At 39.2% G+C, this 14,481-nt stretch overlaps 2 protein-coding genes across 3 annotated transcripts in view; one reads left to right on the top strand and one right to left on the bottom strand.

The window, feature by feature from the left end:
• Positions 1–14,481, top strand: part of LOC131748925 (protein eva-1 homolog C-like) — a 218,116-nt gene that overhangs the window by 105,593 nt on the left and 98,042 nt on the right. Inside the window, exon 7 of one of the 2 annotated variants that reach the window (XM_067023671.1) lies at positions 2,528–2,971. The exons of the other annotated variant lie outside the window; for it this stretch is intronic. Within the exon in view, the coding sequence (XP_066879772.1) occupies positions 2,528–2,739 (212 nt within the window). The 3' untranslated portion in view covers positions 2,740–2,971. Of the gene's footprint in view, positions 1–2,527; positions 2,972–14,481 lie in introns of those variants that run through there. 2 annotated transcript variants of the gene reach the window in all.
• TMLHE (trimethyllysine hydroxylase, epsilon) overlaps positions 1–14,481 on the bottom strand; it is a 48,828-nt gene that overhangs the window by 22,136 nt on the left and 12,211 nt on the right. The window contains 4 exon segments of the mRNA XM_059051291.2: positions 3,207–3,326; positions 4,926–5,205; positions 5,473–5,566; positions 5,568–5,650. Of these exon segments, the coding sequence (XP_058907274.1) occupies positions 3,207–3,326; positions 4,926–5,205; positions 5,473–5,566; positions 5,568–5,627 (554 nt within the window). The 5' untranslated portion in view covers positions 5,628–5,650.

The raw sequence follows: 14,481 nt of genomic DNA, 5'->3' as shown, positions 1-14,481 counted from the left end.
TTTTTCCTAAACATTGAAAAGCTGATTTTAAAATTTATGTGAAAATATAAAGAACCTAGAACTAAGGCTGGCAAACTATGGTCTGTGGGCCAAACCCAGCCTCCTGCCTGTTTTTGTAAATAATGTTTTATTGGAACACAGCTACATCCATGCATTTATATATTGTCTATGGCTGCTGTTGTGCTTCAACACAGTATTGAGTAGTCTCAATAGAGGCCATACGGCCTACAAGGCCTAAAATATTTACTATTTGGCCCTTTACAGAAAAGTGTGTAAACCCCTGACCTAGAATATCCAAAATAATCTTGAAAAATAACAAAGTTGACAAACATATTATCTGACTTCAAGAATTACTATAAACCTGCAGTAGCCAAGACTGTGTGGAACTGTCATAAAGATCCACGAATAGATAATGGAACCAAACAGAGGGTCCAGAAACAAACTCACATTTATATGGTCATTTGATTTTTGACAGAGTTGCAAAGGTAATCCAATGGGGGAAAAGAAGGTCTTTTCAACAAGTGGTGCTATAACACCTGAGTATCCATGTGTATAAAACAGGAACTTCTACCTTTACCTCACAACATGTAAAAAATTAGTTTGAGATAGATCACTGACTTAGATGTAAAAGATAAAACCATAACACCTTTAGAAAACATAGGAGAATATCATTATGTCATGGGGTAGTCAAAGATTTCTTATGCAGGTCACAGATTCAATGATCATTAAGGAAAAAACTGATCAACTACATTTCATTAAAATTAAAATTTTCTGCTTATAAAACATCACAGTTAAAAAAATAAATAGGTAAGCCACAGTTTAGAAGAAAATATACAGGTAAGAACTGGTAACCAGGGTATATAAAGAACTCCTACAACTCAATAATGAAAAGACAATCCAGTGAAAAAATGGGCAAAAGATCTAACTAGATACTTAGCAAAAGAAAATATATGAATGGTCAACATGCACATGGAAAGATGCTCAACATCATCAATCACCAAAAAATGCAAATTAGAACCCCAAGGAGATACCCACCATAATGGCTAAAATTAATAAGACTGACACCAAGTATTAACAAGGATGTGGAGTGGGTACAACTTTCATACACTGTTGATGTCCATGTAAAATGGAACAAGTACTTTAGTAAAAGTTCTGGCAGTTGCTAATGAAACTAAAAAGTCATCTACTCTATGATCCAGCAGTTCCATTCTTAGGTATTTATCTGAGTGAAATGAAAACACATATCTACAAAGATACTTTCACATGAACATTCATGGACGCTTTATTCATAATAACCCCAAACAGGAAACAGCTCAGGTGTTTATTCATAAAAGAATGGATTTGTTCCATGATATGAATTTCTAGAACAGGCAAAACTAATCTATGGTGGTGAAAAATCAAAACAGGGTTTTCCTCTCAGTGTATGTGCAGGGTTGCACTGAGAAGGGGAAATAAAGTTCCTTTCTGTAGTGATGGTAATATTCGATATCTTGATAGGGGTTTGGGTTACATAGGTGTATGCATTTTTCAAAACCCAGCAAGTGTATCTTCAATATTTATAACATCACTGTATATATATTTTATATCAAAATTAAAGATCTGTTAACAAATATTGAACTTTAGACTTAAGGTTATAAATGTTGAAGTATATTAGGGGGACATATACTCATATCTGCAATGTACTTTCCAATGTATCAAAAATAAGATTAATTGATAGATAAACAGAGGGATAGAAAGATGGATAGGTAGGGAATAAAGTAAGTATTGTAATATCTCAATGGTAGAATCTAGGTGCTAGGTATATCAGTTTTCTTGTAAATGCTTTTCAACTTTTCTGTATTACGAAAAATGTTTGTAATGAAATGTTGGTGAAAATATTGAGCACGTACTCATTGTTCTAGGCAACTGAGATATAAGAATGACTGAGGGAGAGTTTTCCAGTGGAGCTTATCCCAGGGAGGTGATTTAGTATTTATGTAGTTCCTACTACAGTCTAGGGGCAAAGACAGGGGCAACAATTTATTTTTATCTTCACAGTTCAGTGTGAAGGAGAAGGCCTGAAATGAGTGGAGATGATGAGTTCAGTTTTGAATAAACTGTGCTTTATGATCCTACAAGATACTAGGTGGCAATACCTAGTAGACTATTGGATATACACAGGTCAGGAGCGTTGCATAAATCTGAGCAACAGTCAAATGTTGTTGTTATCATGACTTTGGGTACCCTAACTATTTGGTGACTGAGCACAATTTAATAACAGTTTTTTTTTTTTTTTTTTTAGCGGTATGCGGGCCTCTCCCGTTGCGAGGCGCAGGCTCCGTACACGCAGCCTCAGCGGCCATGGCTCACGGGCCCAGCCGCTCCGCGGCACGTGGGATCTTCCTAGACCGGGGCACGAACCCGTGTCCCCTGCATTGGCAAGTGGATTCTCAACCACTGAGCCACCAGGGAAGCCCAGTTTTTTTGTTTTTAAAACGTTTTCTTTTCTTTTTCTTTTTCTTTTCTTTTTTTTTTTTTTTTTTTGCAGTTCGCGGGCCTCTCACTGTCGTGGCCTCTCCCGTTGCGGAGCACAGGCTCCGGACACGCAGGCTCAGCGGCCATGGCTCACGCGCCCAGCCGCTCTGCGACACGTGGCATCTTCCCGGACCAGGGCATGAACCCGTGTCCCCTGCATCGGCAGGCGGGCTCTCAACCACTGTGCCACCAGGGAAGCCCTCAATAGCTTCTGAGTCCATGTGAGAAGGTTATTTTTCATTCATTCCTCCTCTCCAACTTCTTGTATATTGGATTTAAATTCCTCTTACTACCATACCCAAAGTAGCTGTGTTTGAAAGATTGACCCCTTTGCAATATAATAACTAAATATGAAAAACTGTTCAAATTCCCAAACTAATGGTTAATCAATACATTTTTGGTAAGTTATTTGTAATTACTTTGAGGAAAAATGTAAATTAAACAAAATTTACATCCATTTATGTAGTAAGGTAGATTTTCAATCATTTCAAAAATTTTATTCCTATAAGTCTAAAGAAGACTGAGCTAGGGTGTTTAGAAATGATTATGTTTCCAAGGAGAAAAGAAACAGTCATACAAATCATCAGCAGCAGGTATGATCTTGGTTCAAATAAAACAGAGAATGATTAAGAAACTATTCAAGACTGTCACACATAATGATCCCACTTTGGAAAAAATTCTAATCCACCTACCCACAGGGCTCTTGAAAATAGGTAGTGTCAGTGTGCCGATCCAGAGCTAGCTTGGTGTACGCAGTGTCACCCCTGGAGAAGTCTGAAGTGAAATACCACATCCTCCCATAGATGGTTTCTCTGTCAAATGAAGTATAGGAAATATTTCATTCATATCATTCAAAACTCTTTCCAATACTTTCTTTAATTATTCATAAATAACAATAGATTGTTTGGCTCCAGATTTCCATCTATAACGTAAATATGACAGTTGAACACATCACCAGTCTAAACAATTCCTCCACTGAGTAATAATCTAGGAAGCTGGGGGGGAAAGGGTGAAAGGATAATATAGTTTGAAAGCTTAGGGAATCATCCCACTCTCTTTATGTTTCTAGTTTTAATAGCTTTCACACTCAAACTTCTGTCCTGTACTCACCTTCCTCACATAGAAAAAGATTTTGGGGGTACCTGCTTTTAGAAGTGATTAATGTAGATCTTCACCCATCTTTTAGACATGGAGGAATAAGAAAAAGAGAAAGGATAGTTTATATTAGCAAGTATTTAGTGAGAGTTGCTGTATCACTGTTATTGTATCTCTCCTTGAGGAGAGATACAATAACATCATGGGTTTTGATTTCATAGTTATTTTCCTAGTAGGCTCAGATCTGACTAAAGGTCACTTTAATTCTTTAGCTTTCAGAGTTCATCTTATTCTCTGAACCCTCAAAATCCAAACAGGAAATGGCCTTCCTTTTGAACTATAACTTCTAAAGCCCTGTCAATTTATTGCTTACTAGCACAGCTTTTTTACTTGAAAGTTCTCAAACTGTGTTTGAAACTGAATGGTTCACAAATGTTAATTATGCTCTACTAGGATAGGGCAAATGACCCAGCATACTATCTGCTACACAATGAGCTATATCTGGCTCTTATGAAATAAAAGGAAAGTACTAATTATAGCAAAGTTGGTTTACATCACATTTAATACTACAGAAGATAAATCTATATACTACCTAGAAATGCAATGGAAAGAACATTGTATTTAGGATCAGAAAACCTGAGCTATCTGAATCCCAGTTCTACTGCTTACTAGCAGAGCAGTCCTGGGCAAGCCACTTAATACATTTGAGCCTCAAGAGCCTCATCAGTAGGAAAGGAGATAAAATACACACTTATCAGGATTACTATAATGACCAATGAAAATAAGATTTGAATATGCTGGTTAAATGCTATACAGTATAAGGCAGTAGTATTAACCACCAGGCTCTGAATTAAGCCTTAGGAATAACAGAAGGTCAAAAGTAGATGATCTTTAGATTCCATCTTATTCAATCCGTTACTGATCAGATAGGAAAATAGAGGCTACTGGGGCGGCAGGGGTGGGGATTGAGGGTAGGGGTGTGTGTGTTATGCAGTTGTCTGTTTACCCAACTACTTGATGGTAGAGCTCAGACTACCGTGTGCTTCTCTTTACTCACAGTTAGTACTCTTTCTAGTGTACAATGACCAACTCCTACTTTGAACATCACTGGGCTCGAAAAAAATACCAATGACTTTGAAGTCTTCAACTGTATTTAACATGTAAGTGTCTTCAGAGATTAGAAATCTGGGCTTCAAATAAAGCACTATAAATGGGAATCCCATTATTCAGGCCACAAAATATTCTGGAAAAATGAGGGTGACCATACCTGTCACTGGAAATTAATTTCTGCAGATATCAGGAAACTAATGACTTACCTGATCAAGCTGATCCTTTCTGCCAACTTCTCTGTGTGTTCCTGATTAGGAGGGACATTTTCTACAAAAGCAATTCCATAGAGCAGAAAGTTTTGTAGAAAGTTCTTCAGTCCCTCCCTGGTTTCTAAGAAGCTCTGGAAATGTACAGATGGAACTTGGGCTTGCTGGTAGATTTCAGCATTCCATAAGATTCTAGGCTGGATGACCTTTTGTTTCTGCCCTTCATAGCTGTTTTTCACCAGCCAATCCAAATCATATCTAGTCACATGACCATCTGGCCCTTTTAAGGGAAAAATAAAAGGCATTAAAAATAATAATTATAAATACTGCCAATAATTTACTGGTTAAGAATGATGTCAGCTGTAGATTAGAGCAATTTTATTTAAGAAGAAAAACAAAAGGTTCAAAAATAAATGCTTCCAAAGAAAGGCAAAACAAAGAGTAACTAAAAGAATACCCTGTTTTGGAAAGGGGCAAACCATTTTTTGTAAAACAATTGTTCTTTAAAAGAGTACCCCAAAGAAGACCAAGTCTCCTGTCCACTCACAAGTGAAAAAGAATGTGGTCTCATCCAGACGAATGGTCTTTGGCTGGATACATAAATCCACAGTGGCAGTGTCTAGGCTGCGCTGGTGAGTCTTAAGAGTTGTAGCAAGATGCTGAGCGGCAGTGGTCTCGAAGCCAGACATAATCGAAGCGCATCACGGTGTTAGCATATTGCAGTTCTAAGGAAAAGATCACATTCTTTTATATTATTATATTATTTTACATTATTTATTTTATAAAAATAAATAAATATTTATTTAGGAAAACTAAAAAATCAGGACCCAGAAAACTTCCTTCAAAAAGTCTTCTACTGGGGCTTCCCTGGTGGCGCAGTGGTTGAGAGTCCGCCTGCCGATGCAGGGGACACAGGTTAGTGTCCCGGTCCAGGAGGATCCCACATGCCACGGAGCGGCTGGGCCCGTGATCCATGGCCACTGAGCCTGCGCATCCGGAGCCTGTGCTCCGCAACGAGGCCACAACAGTGAGAGGCCCGTGTACCGCAAAAAAAAAAAAAGTCTTCTACCAAGAAATAAGCAAGAGTAATGAGGGGGACACTAGCCCCCTACTAGATATTAAAACATAGTATAGAACTTCTATGATTAAAACAGTGTGATGTTGGTATAGGAAAAGGCAGATAAAACAACAGAAGAGTATAAAAAGTCCAAAAATATACATGAATGCATATAGAAGTTTGGTATGTAAAAACTGACAGGTGTAATCACTGTGGAAAATGAATTCTTTTTTTCTGGCACGCGGGCCTCTCACTGCTGTGGCCTCTCCTGTTGCGGAGCACAGGCTCTGGATGCACAGGCTCAGCGGCCACGGCTCACGGGCCCAGCCGCTCCACGGCACGTGGGATCTTCCCGGACCGGGGCATGAACCCGTGTCCCCTGCAGCGGCAGGCAGATTCCCAACCACTGCGCCACCAGGGAAGCCCTGGAAAATGAATTTTTAAATGAACGGTGTTGGGACAACTGATAATCATTTGCAAAGAGATAAAATCGATCCCATACCTCATATTGTCAATGGGTGTCCATGATAAACTCAAAACAGATCAGAGTTCTAAATTTGGAAAATGAAACCATTCAAGTATATAAAAAGAAGACATGGATAGAGGATGTAAAGGAGGTCCTTGTACCATTCTTGCAACTTTTCTGTTAGTTTGAAGATGTATCAAAATAAAAAGTTAGCAAAAAATCAAACTTTCTTATCCATCAGGTTATTCATTTAGACAAGGTAAATAAAAAGGAGTTCAAATTTATAAGAGGAACCAAAACTATCAAGTGTCTGGGAAAAAATGAAAATGTGGAAGACTACTATGGAGAAATCTATAAAACTATCCTGAAAGACTTGAAGGAAACTTGAATGGAGAAATATGCTCACAGATGGGCAGATTCAATAATGAAAAGATAGGAATTCTCCCACAAATTAATACACAAAACTCCATGTACTTCCAATCCAAATCCCAGTGAAAATTTTCATGTACTGGACAGGCTAATTCCAACAATCATACTCAGAATTAATAAAGTAACAGTTTTGAGAAAGAAAAAGAAAGGAATGGAGGGGAAGTCTTATTAGATATAAAAAAGTATTATAAAGTTATAGTCATTTAAAAAGTATGATATTCATGCAGAATGGACTAAGAGATCAAGGGGACAGAATAGAGTCTCAAAACAGACTCAACTGTACATGAAAATATGGTATATGTTAAAGGTGGCATTTTGTAATAGTGGTGAAAAGATAGATTACTCAATAACTAGTTTTGGAAAAATGAATTTTGAAAAATTGATTCTAGAGTCACATCAGCCTCAACAGTAAATTACTGATAGAGTAAAATATAAAAAATAAAACTATTATATATTGACAACTCTGAGGTAGGAAAAGCCTTTCTAATATGACACAAAAAGCATAAAAGATAATTTGTGTGTATGAAAATAAAAACCTTCTGTTTTGCAAACAATGCAAAAAACAAAGTTAAAAGACAAGTAACAGGAAAAATCTTTTTAACATAAAAGGGTTAATACCCAGGATATAGAATAAATCCTTGTGATCATTAAGATAAAAACTCAATAGAAAAATGACCAAAGGATATCAATAGGAAAGTCACCAGAATTGACCAGTAAACACATGAACTCTTCTAACCTTAGTAGTAATCAGAGAAATGGGTATTAAGATATCATTTTTTATCCATCAGAGTGACAAAAATTTTAAAGTTTGATTAAAACATGTGTTTTCAAAAGATGTGGAGAAATGCATACTCTCAAACATTGGTAATGTGAGTATAAATTGGTGAAGACACACTGAATGGCAATCTGGAAGTTTCTATGAAAATAATAAAAAATATGTATATTTATTGCTTGACCCAGAAATTCACCTCTCAGTACTTACCTTATAGAAACCGTCACATATGAAGAGATATGCACAAGGATATTCATAATAGTTTTGTTTGTAATACCAAAATAATTAGAAAATATGACTAAATGTCCGTCAGTGGGGGAAGTTGAGGAATAGCTGAATAAACTGTGGTGTATCTACAATCAGATCCTAATAAACAGTTAAAAAATGCAGTATATCTGTACTCCTCAAATTGACTTTGTACAATGTTATCATTCTCACTTTAAGGACATGAAACTAAAGCTCAGAGATGTTAAATAACTTTGTAAGATCATATAATCATTAGGTGGTGAACCTAGGACGTGAACTCAAGTTGCCCAACTGCGAAGTCCTATGCTAGTGTTTCTCAAAGTGTAGTCTTGGGAACCTCTGAAGGTGAGACTTCAGGAAAGGCAGAGTAAGGAGCTTGGAAAATCCTCTCCCTCAATAACAATGATAAAACTGGACAAAATTACCAATAACAACCATTTTAGGACCTGGAAATTGACCAAAGGCTTACAACAAATTAAGAAGCATTTAGTCAAGAAAAACTATTGAACCTTGGGTAAGAACAGTGGGAACCCGTGTGTTTTAGCTTGGGGTGCTTCCACTCCCTACCCCACTCCTACCAGCTCCATCAGCAATAGTTCTACCAGGGCAGGCAAGCCAAGAAAGCCAGCAGCTTTGCTGCTGAAGGGGACTAACTTGATTTGGAGCAGAGCACATAAAAATTCCATGCCCCTGGGTGTTGAATACAATCAAGGAAGGCATACTGGTTGGGACAAGCAATAGATCTGCAGAACAGCCAGAAATCTATCAAGGGGATCAAGGCAATGAGACAGCTGTGGTGGGCCTTGGAAAGCCCCCTCACATCCCCGGTGTTCGGTAAGGCTGTGCACACATGCAGGGCTGTGTGCACAATAAGGAGAGATCGGAGAGGGCCCTAGTTATGGACATGGCCCTGGAGGAATGTGAGGCACAATGGAGACGTGAAGAATGGCAGAAACTGAAAGCCTGGGCAGACTTGTAAACAGCCTAAACTTCGCGTGCCCCAATCCACACACACATCCATTGGCAAAAGGTGGAAGCCTTACTGGCTTAAGGTGTTTAGCTTAACCTCTGACCAACTCTTAGCTGGTCAGGAGAGCTGGTCACCCTTAGTGACCCCTTTAACGTCACTAAACCCACTAAAAATGCTTATTTTGAGTGGATGTATACATGTTAAATGTGTGGTGTAAGCTAATAAAGGGACTGATTGGTTTCATACACAAAGGCCATAGCTAGAGACATAATAGAATTTGCTGATGAATTAGGGAGGGTTCTGAAATAGGTTAGGAAATTGAGAGTTAAAGTCTAAGACAGAGGCTGGCAAACTATGGCCCATGCCTATTTTCATATGGCCACATACAGGTTTTACATTTTAAAGGACTGTAAATAAAAACAATAACATTGGACCAAGACCATATGTGGCCTGCAAAGTCTACAATATTTGCTACCTGGCCCTTCAGAGAAAAAAATTTCCAACCCTTAGTCTAATGCTTAATTCTTTTTTTTTTTTTTTTTTTTTGGCGGTACGCGGGCCTCTCACTGTTGTGGCCTCTCCCGTTGCGGAGCACAGGCTCCGGACGCGCAGGCGCAGCGGCCATGGCTCACGGGCTTAGTTGCTCCGCGGCATGTGGGATCTTCCCGGACCAGGGCACGAACCCGCGTCCCCTGCATCGGCAGGCGGATTCTCAACCACTGCGCCACCAGGGAAGCCCTAATGCTTAATTCTTAATCAAATACTCTTCTCCATTTACAATGGCTTACTCCCCACAAAAAAAACCACTCTTAAGCAAGTGTATTCATTCATTTCTTAATTATTTCACTTGACAAATATTACTAAGTATGTGTAAATAGGGTACTTTCTTAAGTACTTTACTTAAGTAAATAATCAATCCCAGCCACCATTCAAGAATCTCATAATCATCTAGTATGGAATAAAGACAACTACTACTATCTATAGTAGTTTTAAACACAGGGTACAGTGAAAAAGTGCAAAGGAGAAAGTGGTTAACTATGCCTAGGAAAACTGGGAGGACTCCATATGATCAGTGTTCTTTGTAGAAGTGCTTCATTCTGTTTACTTACAAAATAAAATGTGCTCATTGTAGAAGGGCCCTGAACTCATCTTCTCCCAGGGGCATACCAAAATTACGACTATTTACAGAGCAGCTATCTATGAGAATGACCTAAACACTAGCAGAAAAGACATTCCACAACTAAAGATATAAAGGAGAAACCACAATGAGATGGGTACGAAAAGTTGAGATGCAGTATAGTCAAGACCCATACCCCTGGATGGGTGACCCACAAGTGGGAGGATAATTACAATTGCACAGGTTCTACTCAAGGAGAGAGGGGTCTGAGCCCCCACATCAGGCTCCCTATCCTGGTGGTCCTGCACCAGGAAGACAAGTCCCCAGAATGCTTGGCTTTGAAGGCAAGTGGGGCTTACTTTTGGGAGAGTCAGAGGGCTGTAGGAAATAGAGACTCCATCATTAAAGGGCACACACAAAATCTCACACACTCCAGGACCCAGGACAGAGGCAGTAATTTGAAAGGAGCCTGGGTCAGACCCACCTGCTGATCTTGGAGAGAGCTTCCTGGAGAGGCAGAAGGCCACTGCAGCTCACCCTGGGGACACAGACACTGGTGGCAGCCATTTGGGGAGCTCATTCTACCATGACGACACTGGTGCTGGCAAGGAACATTGTGGAATCCTCCTTCTAAATTATTAGCACCAGGACCTGGACCCACCCCCAGCCTGTTAGCACTAGTACTAGACTCCAGGTCCTGACTCTCCCCACCAGTGAGGCAACACTAAGCCCAAGATCACCAGGGCCACAACCCCACTACCCAACAGGCTAACACCAGCTCCAGGACCTCCCTGGGCCACAATCCTGCCTATCAGGAGGCTGACACCAGCTTTAAGACACCGTGGGCCCCTCAGTCCCAGGATCCAGACCCACTCAACAGTGGGCTGACACCAGCTCTGTAATATCAGATGCCACAGTCAGCCATGTCAGGAATTGGCCCCATGCACTGGCAGGCTGATGCTTGATCTGGGACAACTGGCCCTGCAACAAGCCACACTGACTGGGCTCTGCCCACCCATGGGCCAGCGCTAGCCCTGGGATTTCCTGGGGCTCTGTAGCCAGCCCTCTTGAGACCCAGCCCCAACCTCCAGTGGCCAGCAGCCTCTGTACAAGGCAGAACCTGATAATCAGCCAGACAGGGCCTGCCATACCTACCAGACCACTCATAGTCAGCCCCCCACAACAGAAGGGCCCACACAGCCCACACAGGGGGCACCCCCAGGGCATATAACTCTGGTGACCAGACGGGAGTGCACTGCTCAGACACATAGGATGCCTCGTAAAAAAAGCCACTTCTCCAAAGTTGGGAAATGTAACGACCTACCAGATACATAGAAATAAAAATAGCAAATTAGGCAAAATGAGGCAATAGAGAAATATGTTCCAAATGAAAGAACAAGATAAAATCCCAGAAGAAGAACTAAGTGGAGATAAGCAATCTACCCAATAAAGAGTTCAGGTCATGATTATAAAGATGCTCAAAGAACTTGGGAGAAGACTGGACAAACACAGTGAGAACTTTAACAAAGAGTTAGACAATATAAAGAGGAACCAAGCAAAGGTGAAGAATGCAATAACTGATATTAAAAACATACTAGAAGGAATCGACAATAGATTACATGATACAGAGTATCAGATCAGCTAACTGGAAAACAGAGTAGTGGAAATTACTTAAGCTGAAAAAAGAAAAAAGAATTTTAAAAAATGAAGACAGGGCTTCCCTGGTGGCACAGTGGTTGAGAGTCTACCCGCTGATGCAGGGGACACGGGTTCATGCCCCGGTCCGGGAGGATCCCACATGCCACGGAGCGGCTGGGCCCGTGAACCATGGCTGCTGAGCCTGCGCGTCTGGAGCCTGTGCTTGGCAATGGGAGAGGCCACAACAGTGAGAGGCCCGCATGCCGCAAAAAAAAAAAAAAAAGAAAGACAGTTTAAGAGACCTCTGGAACAACATCAAGTGTACTAACATTTGCATTACAGGGGTCCCAAAAGGAGAAGAGAGAAAGGGGCAGAAAACATATTGGAAGACATAATAGCTTAAAACTTCCCTAACCTGGGAAAGGAAACAGACATCCATGTCCAGGAAGCACAGAGAGTCACAAACAGGATCAACCCAAAGAGGAACACACCAAGACACACTGTAATTAAAATGATAAAAAATAAAGTGAGAATATTAAAAGCAGCAAGGGTAAAGCAACAAGTTACATACAAGGGAATTCCCATAAAGTTATCAATTGACTTTTCAGCAGAAACTGCAGGCTAGAAGGAAGTGGCACAATATATTTAAAGTGATGAGAGGGAAAAAACTTCAACCAAGAATACTCTATGCAGCAAGGCTCTTATTCAGTTTTGATGGAGAGATCAAGTTTTACAGACAAGCAAAAGCTAAGAGGGTTCAGCACCATCAAAACAACTTTACAAGAAATGTTAAAGGTACTTCTCTAAGTGGAAAAGAAAAGGCCACCACCAGAAATATGAAAATTATGAAAGGAAAAATCTCATTGGTAAAGGCAAATATATACAGTCATGGTAGAAAAATTAACCACTTATTAAGCTAGTAGGAAGGTTAAAAGACTAGAGTAGTAAAATCATCTATAACCACAATGAGTAGTTAAGGGATACATACAACAGAAAGATGCAAAATAAGATGTCAAATAGTAAACACTGGGGGAGGAGGGTAAAAATGCAGGGTTGTTAAAATGCATTCAAACTAAAGAGATCAGTAACTTACAATAATTACATATATATGTATATATATATATAATTTGCTATATATAAATCCCATGGTAAATACACATCAAAAAACTATAATAGATACACACAGAGAGGGAGAGAGAAGAGAAAGGAATCCAACTATAATGCTAAAGATAGTCATCAAATCACAAGGGGAGAGAGCAAAAGAAGAAAAGAACAACAATTTTAAAAACTACAAAGACAATCCCAAAACAATTAACAAAATAGCAATAAGTACATACCTAACAATAATTAAGTACTTATTTATGTCTTTATGTATTTTTATTTTTTGGCCACATAGCATGTGGGATCTTAGTTCCCTGACCAGGGATTGAACCCGTATCTCCTGCATTGGAAGCAGAGTCTTAACCACTGGAGCACCAGGGAAGTCCCAACAATAATTACTTTAAAGGTAAATGAACTAAATGTTCCAATCAAAAGACAGGTGTCTGGATGGATATAAAAACAAGACCCCTATTTATGCTGCTTACAAGATACTAACTTCAGATCTAAAGACACATACAGACTGAAAGTAAGTGGATGGAAAAAAGGTATTTCGTGTAAACAGAAATGAAAAGAAAGCTGGGGTAGCGATTTTTATATCAGACAAAATAAACTTTAAAATAAAGACTGTAACAAGAAATAAAGATGGACATTACATAATGATAAAGGGATCAATCCAACAAAAAGATATAACAATTTTAAATATAAATGTACCCAACATAGGAGCACCTAAATACATAAAGCAATATTAACAAACATAAAGGGAGAAACTGACAGTAACACTATAATAGTAGGGGACTTTAACACCCTACTTACAGCAACAGACAGATCATCCAGACAGATAATCAGTAAGAAACACTGGCCTTAAATGACACATTAGACCAGATGGCCTTAATAGTATATATAGAACATTCCATCCAAAAGCCCCAGAATACACATTCTTTTCAAGTAACATGGAATATTCTCCAGGATAGATCACATGCTAAGCCACAGAATAAATCTCAGTAAATTTAAGAAGACTGAAATCACATTGAGCATCTTTTGCAAACACAATTGCAAACAACAACAACATTGTAGTAAACAACCAAGGGTCACTGAAGAAATCAAAGAGGACATCAAAAAATATGAACATGCAGCTGGGCCTGTGAGCCATGGCTGCTGGGCCTGCACGTCTGGAGCCTGTGCTCTGCAACGGGAGAGGCCACAATGGTGAGAGGCCTGTGTACCACAAAAACAACAACAACAACAAAATATGAACATGAAAATGAAAATACAGTGATCCAAAATCTATGGGATGCAGCAAAAAAATTTCTAAGAGGGACGTTTATAGTGATTCAAACCTACCTCAGGAAATAGGAAAAATCTCAAACAACCTAACCTTACATGTAATGGAACAAGAAAAAGGAGAACAAACAAAACCCAAAGTTGGCAGAAAAGAAATCATAAAGATCAGAAAAGAAATGAATGAAATAGAGACTAAACTACAATAGAAAAGATCAACAAAACTAGGAGCTGGCTCTTAAAAAGATAAACAAAATCAATAATCCTTTAGCCAGACTCATCAAGAAGAAAAGAAGGCCCAAATAAGTAAAATCAGTAATAAAACACAAGTTAGAACCAACACCAGAGAAATAGAAAGGATCATAAGAGATTACCACAAAAAGTTATACACCAATAAAATGGACAACAGAGAAGAAATGGAAAAATTCCTAGAAATGTACAATAGCTGAATACTGAATCAGGAAGAAACGGAAAATATGAAC

Source organism: Kogia breviceps, chromosome X (assembly GCF_026419965.1).
Source record: "Kogia breviceps isolate mKogBre1 chromosome X, mKogBre1 haplotype 1, whole genome shotgun sequence".
Lineage (NCBI taxonomy): Eukaryota > Metazoa > Chordata > Mammalia > Artiodactyla > Physeteridae > Kogia > Kogia breviceps.
This window is presented reverse-complemented; position numbering and strand designations above follow the sequence as displayed.